General features: G+C 47.4%; 2 protein-coding genes across 4 annotated transcripts in view; one reads left to right on the plus strand and one right to left on the minus strand.

Annotated features, from left to right (window-relative positions):
* The window catches only part of SLA (Src like adaptor), a 34,199-nt gene extending 31,342 nt beyond the window's left edge, over positions 1–2,857 (plus strand). For both annotated transcript variants that reach the window (XM_087447431.1, XM_004431055.3), the window contains one exon: positions 852–2,857. In XM_087447431.1, the coding sequence (XP_087303557.1) occupies positions 852–1,065 (214 nt within the window). In that variant the 3' untranslated portion in view covers positions 1,066–2,857. The remainder of the gene's footprint in view (positions 1–851) is intronic.
* The window catches only part of TG (thyroglobulin), a 262,905-nt gene that overhangs the window by 92,542 nt on the left and 154,232 nt on the right, over positions 1–16,131 (minus strand). For both annotated transcript variants that reach the window (XM_087447433.1, XM_087447432.1), the window contains one exon: positions 10,823–11,025. In XM_087447433.1, the coding sequence (XP_087303559.1) occupies positions 10,823–11,025 (203 nt within the window). The remainder of the gene's footprint in view (positions 1–10,822; positions 11,026–16,131) is intronic.

Below are 16,131 nucleotides of genomic sequence, written 5' to 3' on the forward strand. Positions count from 1 at the left end.
TGTGCATGTGTATGTCCTCCGTGAAGGTGTGCGCCCCAAACCAGTGTGTGAGCCTGGCACATGACAACCATGGCCAGTTACAGCCGGCCCTACTGAAACCCGAGGGTAGCCATTCTGAGCAGGTGCAGACCCGTGGAATCTCCCTGACCCCTGGGAGGCAGACTTAGCCTCAGTCCTCAGCTCCCCGCCGAGAACCTCAGTCCCCCAACTCCGCAAACATCTGATGAGTCCCCATTCAATGTTAACAGAGTATTTTCTAGCTGAAAGATACCACCTTGCTTTTTCTAATTGTTAGGATCCTAGACAGTAACACGCAAAATAATCTTGTGTAAATTTAATATTATTTTAAACCCACACAGAAAGCTGAAACACACCAGCAAAACCCTAAGGTGACTTCATGTTTTTTAAGGGAAAAAAGTCTTCTGCTGACTTGTTTTGTTTGATTTTCAGCTAATGCATTTCAAGGGATATCTGTAGTTGGGGAGTGGTGGGTTATCTTATTAATTAAACACTGATTCAGACATCCCACTGGCAAATTCATAGAAAATCAGAGATCAGGATTGCCTGGGAGATGAATAAAGCTGCTCTTCTCTGTAAATATCATAAAGAAATTTCCACTAACATTTACAGTCAGAAGTTTTAGCCGTCCAAGAAAATGGTGGTTCAGAGAGATTAAGAGATATCTCCAAGATCACGCAGCCACAAATGTAAGAACCATAAGTAGAACAATAAGTTAGAGAACTACTAACCAGGCTCTTTTTTCTTCTTCTTTTTCTCATTCTCTTGTCCTCCACCCCTCTACATCTCTCTCTTTTTGCCTTTCCTCTGCTATCTTTCCTTCCCACTCACAGACTGCAGGAGGACCCCGAGGGGGCAGAGAATCCACTCGGTGTGGACGAGTCCCTTTTCAGCTACGGCCTTCGGGAAAGCATCGCCTCCTACCTGTCCCTCACCAGTGATGACAGTGCCTCCTTCGATCGAAAGAAGAAAAGCCTCTCCTTGATGTATAGCGGCAGCAAGAGAAAGAGTTCCTTCTTCTCATCTCCGCCATACTTTGAAGACTAGCCCGGCTACAGACACTGTGGTGCGTGCCCCAAAGGAACAGAGGCTGGAACTCTCACCTAGGATCTTGCAGAAAAGCAGGTTCCCTGGTCCCTGGGGAACCTCATGTCTTCCAGAAGCCAAGAGAAGCCACATGGAGACTCGAACTCGCATCTTCTCTATCCACACCATGACAAAGGGAACCCCTCCCTGGTGTCTGATCAGTACGGGACATCACAAAATGTTGACTCTTGACGTGATCAGGCAACATTTCAGAAGAGCCCTGCGCATATGTGTGTGCTTGTCATGTTTGTGGGAAAGACAGACACTCTCTCATAGGAAAGTGCGCAAGGACCATTCTCCAACAAACCGTCCAGAGGGTCACACTCTGAGGTCCTTGGAGAGAACTTCTGAATGAAAACAGAAGATGATGAGCCAAAAGCCGTGGCCTGGCAGAAGGTCCTGGTTTGGCAAATTGGTCCCCTGCGTTGAACTTTTTTAACCAATCCCTAAAGAGATCTTTGGTACGCAGCTCCTGTTTTTTTAAAGGAACTCAGTGACACTAAATGTCAACCTTTCTTATTAACCCTGAATCAGGAGATCCCTTTGGCCCGCTGGTGCCAAAACCACACGTGCAGAAATCAGATGGCCGCACTACTTCTGCAGAGGGCAGGGGGAACGGGAGGAGGGAGGAGCTGCTGGTGGGGAGAGCGGGACAGTGGCCTGGCACTGTGCAAGCTGTCACAATGTCCCCAGCCACGGCTTTGCAGCACAGAAGGAGCTTCTCTGGCATGCTGAGATTCTTGCCTATATTAACACCTCAATTACTCATTCATGATGGCCTGAAGAGGCACTGTGTTAAGTCCCATGTAAGACATCAGATCAAAAAAGAAAAAAAGATGCATAAGCCACAGCCCCCAGCAGAGGTGCTCACAGTGTAAACAGGGAGAGGGGTATATAAACAAGGGTGAAAGTGGGTGTAAAAGGAGAAATCAGCTCCTGGCTTCTGGTGGGCCTGCGGTCAGGTAAGGGAAACCTAGGAGCTCATGTTTCAGCTAGACCTTCAGAGAGTGGAAGATTGGTTGGATTTTTTGAAAAAAGGAAATCAATAAGTTCTAAAGAGTTAATTTATCCAGTATTTTATTCTAAGAAGGGTTTGTCATCCATGTGAATAAAAATGCCGAGCTCCAGGAAAGATGGGAGTCAGAGGGGCTCAATTGTGTCATATATCGTTTTAAGTGATGAGAGAGAAAACACAGTGAAGATCTAGAGAAGAAGCATTTATCTCCAGACCACCCACCTGGATCTTGTAGGAAGGGGTCTGCAGATGCATCCATGACTCATTTTCCCCTGTTGCAAAGGGATTCAGGGGAGAAGGGGTGCATGTGGTATCTCTCACTGCCTGACATGAGAAGTCTGTCTGCTCACCATATGCATTCCATAGATCTGAGATCATGTGCTAGTGGCGTGTGTATATGCATTTACATGAATTTCTGTATCATCAGATTCCAGTGTGTTTATACCAGAAGACATTTGTGGTTTCCTCAACAATCCCAAAAGGCTGTTTCAAATGACCAGCCAATGTATGGGAAATGAATGTATCAGTGTGGACATTGACTTCCACCATAAGGCAGGGTGACCTCACAAACTCTAGATGTTTGTACAGTGTCTTATGTATTGTTTTCCGTTGTGACTAATGTGGTTGGAACGTTTGGGGAGTACTCAGAGGGATTTCTAAGTGGGAAGCATTACATTTTGCTAAATCATGTATTTATTCCTGATTAAAATAAACCTAATAAATATTTAACCATTAGAATGTGGGGAGAGCTTCCTGGGTGAAGTGGGTGCATGGTTCATTCAGAAGCTCTGTGGGTTTTGAATTTTCAAATGAACTTGCAACTGAAGAGACATGAGAGCAAGGAACAATGGTTAAGCAGCTCAGCTTCTTCTCAAGGTGCAGCCTTAAGAAAATTGGATTTTATGACTTTTGAGGGCGTCTTATCAAACTTGAAGGTGGACATAAGGAATCGAGGGAGAGAACAACTTCTTAGTGACTGTTATGAAAATTCTGTCTTGCCTCGATACTGCTGCATGTTACTTGGGACACCTCTGCTATTCACTCTTCCAAGAATTTCTTTCTACAAATACTTTTTCGACACCCATTAAAAACCAAACACTGGTCTAGGTGCTGGAGCTGTATCAGGGAGAACCAGATCAGGTCTCTAATATCATGGAGCTTGATATCATATATAAACAAGAAACTTTCCGACAACAGTGAATGCAGTGCAGAAGGTGGGACAGGCTGCTGGGTTGGACCGTGACAGGTGGGGGGTCGTTTAATCAGATGCTTAGGAAGGGTTTCCCAGGGGAGGCATCTGAGCTCACATGAGAGCTGAGGCCTGGAAGATGAGCAGCAAACAGCCATGCAAAGATCTAGGAAGAATAGCGGAGGTGGTAGGCATAGTGTGGCGATTCCTGCAGACAGGAGCAAGGCTGCATGTGGAAGGATCTGAAATAGCGCCGGGTGGCTGGGGCTGAGTGAGCAAAGGTGGGGAAGAGAGGGCTGTCGGAGGCAGGCAGATCCTGCAGGGCCCTGGATGGGAGGTTAACGGGGTTAGGGTCTATTCTAGGAGAAACAGAAAGCCATTGGAAGGATCTAAGTAGGGGAGTGATATCATTTCATTTATATGTTTAAAATAACACACTAGTTGCTGTGTAGAGAATGGATTTTTAAAACTCTGGCTTTGTAGGATCTACTTGACACGGTTAAAACAAAAGGATATAGAGTCTGAAAATAAAAGGGTGGAAAATTTTTCATTTAAAAATGAACAAAAGGGAAAAGTGTTGAATTTTGAGGCCAAATTTAAGGTGAAAATAAATTACCTAAGGGCAAAGAGAGATGTTACAAATGAATAATACATTAAAAATATATAATGATTGAACCTATATTATTATAACAATATAGGTTCAAAATATATTAAGCAACTATTATAAGGACAAATAGATAAATCAATAGTTTTATTTGGAGATTTTAACACACGACTCTCAAAAACTGATAGATTAAGCAAAGATAAATAGATAGATAGAAGACTTCAGTAACACTAGATAACTTTTCTGCTAACAAATGAAGACTATATTAGATCACAGAGGCAGCCCTAACAAATATCAGAGTCAGCATCCTCCAATTCATGCTCTACAAGAATAATGCAAAAAACTTGGAAATCAATTTGCAAAAAGATGGGTAAAAATTCTATGGATCTAAAAGCTTACAAAATGCCATAAAAAAATTTCCTTGGGTTAACAAGAAAATAATGCAAGACATAATAAAACACTTAAGAATACATAACATATTATTTCTCAAACTTTCTGGGGCTTAGCTGATACAATAGCAAGAGCGAAAATTATTGCTTGAAATCGATTGATCGGTAAACAAAGAACGACAAGTGACAAGGTTAGCTTTCAACTCAAGAAGCTAAAAGAACAGTAGTTTGTTAAGGAAACAAGGAGAAAGTAGAAGATAATGATAAAGGCAGACGTCAATGAAATAGAGTTTCTAAAATACAGTCATAAAGAAGATTTAAAAAAGCAAAACGTTTAAAAACCAGGATTAATATGATAGATAAAAACACGAACAAGAATGATCACGACAAAGGAGAACAAAAGCGAATCAGATGCAGGTCTACGTGGAACCAGGGCCTCTGCAGGGGCAGGTGTGCCCCTGCCCCCCCAGGTCAGCAGGGGTGGCCCTCCTCTCTCTCTGTCCCCTCCCTGCTGCCTGGAACCCCTGGCTGCCCAGACTCAGCCCTGCAGATGAAGACAACACCCTAAGATGGCAGAGAAACACCTAGAAGGAACCCAGGCCCCGAGAAATCATGAGACCGCTGGACTCCTCACCTTGGGAAATGTTATAAGAAAAAGAAAAAAAGACACGTATTTATTATTTAAGCTACTTTAGTGTTGGGTCTCTTTGTTATAGCTGCTGAGCATTTTGCTCCAATAGGTACAGAAATAAATCTGCCATTATTTGCAGATGATGAGATAACTTCATAGAAAATCCAACAGAACCAAGACACAAAGTATTAGAAGGTGCTAAAAAAACTCAGCAAATTTGGAACTAACCTACTCTCCTACGCCAGTATTTATCAACTGGAAAGTACACAGAAAATATGAGACCATTCATAATGCCAACCAAACTAGGACACACTTGGGGACTTGCCTACAACAATAAAAGTTTTATGGAGAAAAGTTCAAAACTCTATGAGGGGCCGGCCCCGTGGCTTAGCGGTTGAGTGCTCGTGCTCCACTACTGGCGGCCCGGGTTCGGATCCCGGGCGCGCACCGACGCACCGCTCATCAGGCCATGCTGAGGCGGCGTCCCACATACAGCAACTAGAAGGATGTGCAACTGTGACATACACCTATCTACTGGGGCTTTGGGGAGAAAAAGGAGGAGGATTGGCAATAGATGTTAGCTCAGGGCAGGTCTTCCTCAGCAAAAAGAGGAGGATTGGCATGGATGTTAGCTCAGGGCTGATCTTCCTCAAAAAAAAAAAAAAAAAAAACCTCTATGAAAAGACCTGCAGAGATAAAAATACTACAATCGTGGTTATGGAGTTAACCTGATTCATGGATGCAAGATTTAACCCCGTAAAAACATAGATATTTTTCTGAAATTAGTTGAAAAATTCCGAGAAACTACAATCAAATTCCCATCAGGAATATTTTTTAAAAATCAATAAACTTAGTCTAAAATATACATGGAAGCCACAAAGCCCATGAATAGCTGGGTCTATTTTGATTAAGAGAAGTACAGGAGAGGGCCCGGCCCGGTGATGCAGCAGTTGAGTGCGTGCGCTTTGCTTTGGCGGCCCGAGGGTTCACTGGTTTGGATCCCGGGCACACACCAACGCACCGCTTATCAAGCCATGATGTGGTGGTGTCCCATATAAAGTAGAGGAAAATGGACACGGATGTTAGCCCAGGGCAGATCTTCCTCGGCAAAAACAGGAGGATTGGCATTGGATGTTAGCTTAGGGCTGGTCTTCCTCACAAAAAAAAAAAAAAGAGAAGCACAGGGGAGAATGTTCACACTAAGACACATGTGCAAAAACAGGCAAAACAGTGCTCTGGGTCCAACCCCTTATCTCCCCCCACTAGCTGAATGGAACTCAGCAGGGTCTCAGGTGCCCTCTTCGAACCACATACTGTGCTAAGTGTTAAGGAAGTACTAAAAGTATAAACTCATGTACCCAGTCATAGTAGGATTGGAATAAGATATATTAGAAAAATAACGAGCATGCAAACCAAGGCAGAACTCCTACAAATTGCTAAATAGCAGTCTGTTCACTAAGTCGAAATTCTTTAAGAGATGCGGAAAGGCTTGGCGGCCCAGTTTCAGCCGAACCCTGATGGGTGGAGTGACTTTCCAGGTGGGGAACTGGATGTGCTGACCACAGAACAGTGATGGAAAGAACTAGAGGAAGGCATGGCATTTTCTAGGAATGGTCCTAGCTGGTCACCCTGGAGTGGAGAGTTCGTGTAGGAATGGAGTAGGAAAGGAGACAGGAAAATTTAGCTTGGGGCCAATTCATGGGGCCTGGCGTTCCTTCTGAGGAATGCAGAATTGGGGCAATGTTGAAGGAAAGCAATGGAAATTTCTTCTGGGTCCTGTGAATCACACCACAGAGGACACGACCTCCTCTGTCTTCTCCTAAAACTGGTCAGGGCATCAGAGCCACAGAATGCATGTTTTCAATGTCACCCCTCCACCTCCTTCATCCCGGCCCCCAGGCCAGGTGCAATATCCTTGGCCCCACGTTTGTTGGAGTTGCCTTCACCTGGCATGAGACAGGGGAACTGGGATTTCTTGAGTTCCTATACTATGCAGGACACTTTACAAACCTTACATTATGACAACTTCTCAAGGCCTTGGAAGACAGAATTAATCATGCCTATTTTATCCATGAAGAATGCAAGGGTGAAGGGTTTCTCCCAAGGCCAGGATCTTAATGCAGGCTTCCTTGATCCTAGGCTTGGGCTCTCTCTTACACATTGAGACCCCCAAAGAGTCCCAATTTCCTGGAGAAGCAGCATCATAGAGTGGGAAAAACACAGGATTTGGCTTTAGGTTCTAGCCTTTCTTTGCTGTGTTTTCCTCAGAACGAACGCCAGGCCCCGTGAATTGGCCTCAAGCTAAATTTTCCTGTCTCCTTTCCTGCTCCATTCCTACACGAACCCTTCACTCCAGGCTCACCAGCTAAGGTCATTCCTAGAAAATGCCATGCCTTCCTCTAGTTCTTTCCATCGCTGTTCTGTGGTCGGCACATCCAGTTCCCCACCTGGAAAGTCACTCCATTCCTCAGGGCTCAGCTGAAACTGGGCCACCAAGCCTTTCCTCATCTCTGAAAACAAAGAATCTCGACACACTCCTTCACTAAACATCTCTGAGCCTCGGATTTCTAGATTGGAAATAAAATAAACACCCCTTGCAAATTAATGTGAGGAATCTATGAGATAATATATCGAAAGTGCTCTATGGCCCCAAACATGCTAAAGAAATACATTTAAGTTATTAATTATCCCAGGAGTCTGTCTTGCCTGATACCTCAACAGTTCTGGCCCCAAGATTTGTAGAAAAACTTAAGATTTTATCCAAGAATATATTACCAACTCGCGTTCACTCCCCAAACATCTGCTGGTAAGGAACGCATTTAAGAACTGCTAATATATTGAAGTATTTTTGTTCTCTCAATTCCAAATAATTTCACATGCAACCCAAGGACTGCTGGGAGCAGTTGTCAAAGCTGCTCCTAAATGACTAAAACAGATGGAGCGTTTATTTTTAAATACTCTGCCATTTGTTAAAACAGATTAGTTTTTGAAATTCCCCAAACACCTAAACCCTCCAGAAATTTCAAAAAGAAAATTCTGCCTTCTGGGCCTACCGGAAGATATTTTTGGTGTCTTCTGGGTCCCAGGGAGTGTCTGGTTGCTGAGAGGGCCCTGGGGGAATCCCTTCAGGATCAACTCAGAGTCTGGAAGGTCTGTTTTCAATACCAGGAATTCAAAGATCTTTGTGCTCAGACCTCCTGCCACTGAGAAGGACCCACTATAGAGAGACAGATTGAAGACACCTGAGGCAAAGGACGAGAAACACGAGAAAGGGGTGGAAGGGAGGGCAGTGGGGAGCCTGTGGGTCCCTGGGCACACTCGCATTTCATGTGCTCATTTGCTGCCTGGATGTTACCTATGGAGCATCTGCTGTGAGACAGCTGTGTTGGGTGCACACCTGGCCCCTCTCTCCCGGAGCTTACAGTCTTGTGAGAGAGACAGACGTGGCAATAGGAATAATTACTTACTGGTCAGAAATCATGATAGATGCTGTACAGAGAAGTACAGACAGCATAAGCCATATAAAGGGGTCCAGTTCTAGACTGAGAAGTCTGGAAGGATTTCCTGAAGGAAGAGTAGGACAGGCAAGGAGGAACATGGGAGAAGAGGGTTCCATGCAGAGGAAACTGCCTGTATGAGACAGAATAGAGCACAGAGCCTTCAAGGAACATTGGAATGCTCCTACGGCTGAAGGAGAGAGACGAAGTGGGTGGCACTGCTTCCTGTCAGGATGGTGACGATGCTGATTTAGCATCAGTTACACCCGAACAATGACACTTCTCCTACCCTCCCTATGATCAAGGGTTTGGATCCCAGGAAGGCTGGACAGAGCTGGGGTGTGGTTATATGGCCCTAGAATTGCTAGCAGGTCCATGGCATTGACCTCAACAGTTCTCCATCTTTCCTTAATTTGTGTCGCTTAATTGTGTCTTCATTGCTTTCTTTTCTTCCAGTGTTGTCTCTTGTAAATTTATCCTCCACCTAGTTCTAAGAGACGTCTTGCTAAAGGGTATTCTAAGAAGGTTTCCCACCTGCTTAAGAACCTTTCATGGCACACCAGTGTTCATAGCAGCATTATTTACAATAGCCAAAAGCTGGAAGAAACTCAAATGCTCACCAACAGAAGAATGGATAAACAAAATGTGGTATATACATACAATGGAATATTATTCAGCTTTAAAAAAGGATGAAATTATGGCATATTCTACAACATGGATGAACCTTGAAGACTTTATGTAAAGTGAAATAAGCCAGTCACAAAAGGACAAATCTTGTGTGATTCCACTAACCTCAGGTACCTAGAGTAGGCAAATTCGTAGAGCCAGAAAGTAGAATGGAGGTTACCTTGGGCTGGGACGAAGGGGGAAGGGGGAGTTATTGTTTAATAGGTATAGAGTTTCCGTTTGGGGTGATGAAAAAGTGCTTGAAATGATTAGTGGGGATGGTTGAACAACATTGTGAATGTACTTAAAGCCACTGAATTGTACACTTAAAAATGGTTAAAATGGGAAATCAAACCAAACAAGCAAACAAACAAAACCCTTCAATGGCCCCCATGCACTTAGCATAAAACCCAAGGTGGATTCAGTGCAGTCTGGCTGCTCTCCCCCTCCCAGCCTCCACACCACTGCCTGTAAAGACCCTGACCCCCAGCCGCATCATGTGACGGGCAGATCTCAATGAAGAGCCAAGCTTTCCTTTGGAGCAGGCTTCAGCATTAGCTGAGACATTTCCTCTCCTGGGAGGCATTCCTGGACCCTCCCTCCTCCCCCTGTGCTGGATTGGGGCTTCTCTCTGAGCTGCCCTAAGACCCTCTGTTAAAGATCAGCTTTAAGTGTTTGTCCCCCACTTCTCCCAGTAAACTACAAGCTTCCTGAGAACTGGGACATGTGGTATTTAACATGGCATTTCTAGCACCGAGCATAGTACTGGCACAAGGTGGACGCTCAATAAAATTAGAAGCTAATCAATGACAGAATAACCATCAGAACTTATGCTGTGGTCAACCAGCTTATGTCATCCATCATAATTATTCCATCACATCAACATCATTATATCATTGTCATCACCACCACCATCATCATCATCATCATAAGAACATCACCTTAACGGTACTTCAGACCCTCCAGTAGAACCATGAGTGTTGAGTTCTATTCTTCGCCTTCATTCAACAGTCAAGAACTCAGTTGGCCAAATCTTTGTTGCTCTGTACCTCACCCTCTGGCTGCTGACCCAGCTGCCAGCCACTCCTTGGATAACCACGTGGACGAGCTCTGGGTTCCCTGCCTCTCCTCACATTTCCAGTGAGGTAGAAGTGACTAGTGAGAGGCATGAGTCACCCAATACTGTTCTACAATAAAATGTCATAAGAACAAAATCTCAGAGAGGATGGAGCATAGGCTGTTGAAGAAAACAGACCGCTTAAGGGAAGATTCCAAGTTCCAACCAGGAGAAGATCAGGGAAGCAACCTTGAGAAGTAGATGAGAGTTCTCTTGGTTCTATTTCTCTCCTGTTCAGCAGTGTATTGGCTAAACTGTACCCTCATCATTAAATTTACAGAAAGCTTCTCATCCTACTTTCTATTCCCTTATGTTTGTCTATTGACAAAGGAGGTAATCGAAGCTTCAGTTCATTAAACCCTAATGAGGTACTACCAGGAAATAGAAACACTTCACCTTCTAGAATTAGATATGAGTGGACAGCAGTCAGGGGAGCCCTCAGCATCCTGGCTCACATGCACATGGAAAGATGGCCACAGGCAGGATACAGACTCAGGACTAAGGTTAGGGAAAATCAAGCATTGAAGCCAACGGGTCTCAAAAGGCGAGAGAGGACCGCCTCGCCTGGCCAGCATCCGCAGCCAGGCTGAAGGCAGAACAGGCGGCTCACCATCAGCACGGCTCTCCGGAAGAGTCTGGAGTTGGCACTCCTGGTCGTCAGAAGGTGGATGCTGGCCACGTCAGCTCCGCTGCGGTCTGCTGCCAGGGCCACACGCCGAGGGTCCCCGCCAAACACTCGGATGTGGGTGTGCACCCAGGTCAGAGCTGTCACCTGGTCCAGCAGCCCCCAGTTGCCACTCACCTCACTGGACCCTTCAGAGAGAGGAAAGCCTTTAACCCTTTGTGATTGTGCAAATGGAATTTAATCATCCTAGCGCTGTCTAAGCCAGGAATGTGGTTCCTCTGGGGTACCTGGACTCCTGTCCACGCGGGTCAGGATGGTGGTTCCACATACAGTGTGGGACAGTTGGAAGAGCACGGGCTCTGGAATCAGACCCATCCAGGTGTGGATTCTCCCTTCAGCGTGTGCTAGCTGGGAGACCTTGGATGTGTCACTCCACCCGGATGGGCCACAGCTTTCCCATCATAGACAAAGGCAGCCGCTCAGATGAGAGGCAGTGCGTGTTCAGACCACCACCTGGCTTGGCACACGAGTGGGGAGGAGACGAACTTCCTGCCCCACATCTTCACCCACTGCCCGTGGCTCTCCACGCCTCTTCCTCCTCGACAATGACCAGGCCTGGCTGAGGCTCTCCAACCCCTTCCTTCCCACCGCCTCATCCTCCGTGACCTTCAATAACATTCAACTGAGTTGATCTCTCTTTCCTTTTTTCATAGAATTCAGTGAATATTTATTGATAGCTCAGCACTATTTCTTTTTTTAATGGAATGATTCAGACACAAAAAAACTGCAAAACATGCAAAACTCTGCAAAAACATGCCCTTTTCCTGGCATTTTGGGACACTACCTGCCCATGACCTTCTGGTCATCCTCTGAATTCAGTGGATCCCTCTTGTCAATCTACACCCCGGGCACCAGGCCTGCTCTGGTGTGGGCTGAGGCTCACTCACTTCCTCTCCGGCTCTGCGCTAGGAGACCTCAGCCCATCCCATGGCTTCAACCATCGCCTACATGCTGATGGCTTTCGGGAGTACGCCAGTGGCCCAGACACTCTCCCAGCTCCAGAGCCCCCACATTGCTCCAGGAGGCTACCTCACAGGCACCTCAAGTTCATTCAGTCCCAAGGGGAATTGTCTCTAAGTCTCCTGAGCACCCCAGCCAGCAGCATTTCCAGAGTATCTTTTTTTGTGTGTGTGAGGAAGATCAGCCTTGAGCTAACATCTGCCAATTCTTCTGTTTTTGCTGAGGAAGACTGGCCCTGGGCTAACATCCGTGCCCATCTTCCTCCACTTTATATGGGACGCTGCCACAGCATGGCCTGACAAGCGGTGGGTCGGTGCACGCCCGGGATCTGAACCGGCGAACCCCAGGCTGCCGCAGCGGAGCACGCGCACTTAACCGCTTGCACCACCAGGCCGGCCAGTCATTTTCAGAGTTTCTTATCTTCTTCTGCAAATGCAGCACCACCACCCGTTCTGCTCCTGCACAACCTTGCAAGTCTCCCCGGACACCTCCTGCTGCTGCATCCCTGCTCCTTCCCCAGGTGCTGTGGGCTCTCTCTCTCCACTGATCTCTGCCACCATCTCTCCTCAGTGCTTCTCATTGGCCTCCTATATCCTCACCTTCCTCCCTCCAATGAATTCTCCATGCCACATCCAGAGGGGTCTTTTAAACTTATAATTTTTTTTTTTTTTTGGTGAGGAAGACTAGTCTGAGATACCATCTGTTGTCAATCTTCCTCCTTTTGCTGAGGAAGATTGGCTCTGAGCTAACATCCATGCCCATCTTCCTCCATTTTATATGTGGTATGCCTGCCACAGCATAGCTTGATAAGTGGTGTGTAGGGCTGCGCCCAGGATTGGAACCTGCAAAACTCGGTCCGCCGAAGCAGAGTGCGTGAACTTCAGCACTAGGCCACCAGGCCAGCCCCTTAAACATGTAATTTTGATCATTCCTTCTCTTTCTCGTACGCACACAGCCCAACACACACACACACACACACACACACACACACACACTGTCCCATCCTATCTAAAATCTCCCATCTCATCCCGTTGTCCCCAGGACACGATCTCAGTTCTTCCAATGGATTCAAGGCCCCACGGGACTGGGTTGTCCCTTTCTCGGGCCGTGTCTCCCTTTGTCTCCTCCCTGCACCTGTGCTACAGACACCCAGGCTTTCCATCAGTTGCTCAAACAACCAGTGCCGCCTTCTCCCAGGCCCGTGCTGGGCACATGTGATTCCTCTTCCCAGAGGCCTCCCTCTCCCTCCCTCGGCCTTCCCTATCTTCCTCCTCTGGCCCAGCCATCCCTCAAGTCTTAGCTCCACCACCAATTCATAGGCAGCCCTCAGGTGAGGTAAGCTTCCCCTTTCAGGGTATTCGTCACCATTGCCTTCCCTGCTAGACTGTGCGCCCCACCAAAACCAGTGGCACATAGTAGGTCCTTAATAAATGTTAGGTCAATGAATGACCATAGTTATGATTAGTGGAATTCAGTATCAAGCGAGAAACTATCAAGACGCCAAAATCTCAAATGGAAAAATAGAAAGATCTTGCATCTCAGTTCCCCAACCTGGTATTCACAAAGCTGGCAAGAACACCAGCTCAGGGGACAGAACAGTACAAATTACTCAAATTACCCTTCCAGCTGGGGAGACTTTCAGAATTTCTTCAAAGGATTTCATGTTCTGGGTTTGGTGAAGCCGTTGGCACGATCCTCCCCGTGGACCTTTCTGGATTGTGCATATGTTTCATTTGTTAGGATGAATGCATTTGTTTCCAAGGTCTCAGGCAGCGCAGGAAAGCAGGGCACCAATCAGCAGGACCCAGGCTTGCAAGTCTGGGAAGTGACATATACCACCTGCATTTCCAGTGACAGTGGGGAGGGGCGGGGAGAATGTCCCTGACTCTCACTCCCCATATTTCAGCTTCCTGCTTACGATGCTGACATTCTGGGGTCTACAGACCGCTATGAGGTCAGAAGTGAGGGGGTCTTCGAGAGGCCGCTCGTCGGAGAAGTCTGAATTGGACTTCACTTGATGCCATGCCCTGTGTTAGGTACGGCAAAGAGGAAGGTAGACGAGATCCTGGCCCTCGGGGCACACAGCCTCAGGAACTCGCACAGAAGGCAGCTAACTAGCTGGTCTGAGATAATCCAGTCCAATCCTTTCTTTCACTGGTGAAGAAACTGAGACTTGAGAGGAAAAGAGTTTGTTTAGAAGCAAGAAGCAAATCTGAGATAAAGTTGGGACTTAAATCCCAATGCATACTTGGAACTCTGTCGTAACCTTCAATCCCATTCAACAAACATTTGTTGAAAAGTCTATGATGTGCAAGGCACTGTGTTATTCTCATTAAAGACTCTAAGTGCTCTATTCATGGAATTTCCTCTGCTCGAAAGCCTTCATAACTCCCTCATTCCTCCTGCATCAAGTCTAAACATCTTCCTGCCTTTTCAGATCCTCTAAGATGGACCTCAGCCTCCCTAAGCAGTCTGGTTCCCTTCACTGTCCCACACCGATCCCGCCCAGCCATCAGGGTCCACTCATCACGTCCACGTTCACTCCCCCCGCAGTCTGCGTGTGGCTGAGCCCCAATTCTCCTCATCCTCAGGGCCCCACTCAGGTCCACGGGGCCAGGTTCTGCTGCAAATACATGCTGTGCAGAGCTGCAGGGGCATGAAACTGGAGAGGGCTGCTCTCTGGCCAGGCGCATCTAGTCCAGTGGGGAGACGGGTGTGAGTAGATTTCTGGACAATGTGATAAGGTTCCTATCCAACTACCCCAGCCTGCCCTGATCTGCCCCTCCACCTCCAGTCTCCTGGTCCTGTGCTCAGAACCACCCAGCAAACACTCGATGGCTCCCTCACTGTCTAATTGGCTCTCATTTGGTCATTTGATTTCTTCAACTATCCGTCTAAAGCCCCTGAGCACAATTCTGGGCTCACAGTGGGTTCTCACCCCAGTCTTGTTGATGCCATCAATAAAAGGCAGCATGGTGTGTTGCCTTAGCACACAGGTTATGGAGCCAGACCAGCTGGGCCCAGGTCCCAGCTCCACCACCTACTAGCCGTATGAGGCCCTAGACGAGTTACTTAATAGGACTCAACTTTCCCCATCTGTAAAATGGGGATGATGATAATAGCACGTACCTTGTTAGGTTGCTATGATGATTGAATTAGTTAATATTTGTAAAGGGAACAGAACAGCGCCTGGCATAAAGTACTATAGAAATTGTCTGGTTTTTCTTAAATAAAACAACCCAGGCTTAGTTCCAGCATTATCTCACAGATGCCCTTTGCATGGTGTGCCCTGTCTTCAGTGGCAGAAATTGCACCTGTGATGGGTCACCCACTGGGTCAGGACTCTGTGCCTGTTCTTCCGGTTAGAGAGGGTGTCAGACCCTCTCGGGAGGCCTCCGAGTGCCCCAGGGACGATGAAGTAATGATGATGTTACCATGCCTGGCCTTCTGTCTGCCCCCTGGCCAAAGCACACCTCCTCTGCTCCCTCGCCCTGCAGAGGGTCTGCGGGCTGCGGCCCACCCGCTCCTCCTCTGACCCTGCATGCAACCACCCCTGGATCCCCCTGGCTACATTGCTTTGCAGAGAGAAAAGGATCATCACCGTTCCCCGTGTCCCCAGGGTCTGCCCCGCCTGCAGGGTCCAGGCTGGGGCAGTGGCCTCCAGGCCCACTGACTCCCTCACTTCCTTTCCAACTGCTCCGTTCCTCAGGAACCATGGCTCTCTTTAAATACCGTTGGGTTTGGCCTTCTCTCGCAGAGGACACGAGTTTGTCTAGTCGGCCGCAGGACTGGCGCGAGCTTCTGTTTTTATCCTTCTTCCACCCCTTTTGAAAGGCGCCTCTGGAGTCTGGAGCTCTCAGGGGACCATTTTCACTCTTGCCTACGACAGCAGATGCTGCACGCATGTGTCAAACGAGACAATGTCCACAGGGCTGCTATGCGGCCTGACTCAGTAAATGCCAGGGCTGCTGCTGCTGCCGCTGCGATCTCGAGGCAGCTCTGTGTGGTTACTGACCAGATGCAGGTCTGGGACACAACTGCAGCACAGCCCTGACTTGAAGAGGCCTGTCCAGCATTAACCCTGTGAGCCCCTGCTGGTGCCAGGCTGGGCTCCAGGCACTTGCCTTTCATGCTTTATCCCATTATCTGCCCCGTAGGTCTCAGCATCATTTGATGCTAAGATGGGCAGCCTGTGACGGGATACCAGCGAACTGTCCAGAGCCCCTGGGCCCCACAGAGCCATGGAGCTGCTCTCGGACCCTGTTCTGCTCGGG

This window comes from Ceratotherium simum, chromosome 23 (genome assembly GCF_057802395.1).
Source record: "Ceratotherium simum simum isolate JZ-2026a chromosome 23, ASM5780239v1, whole genome shotgun sequence".
Taxonomy (NCBI): Eukaryota; Metazoa; Chordata; class Mammalia; order Perissodactyla; family Rhinocerotidae; genus Ceratotherium; species Ceratotherium simum.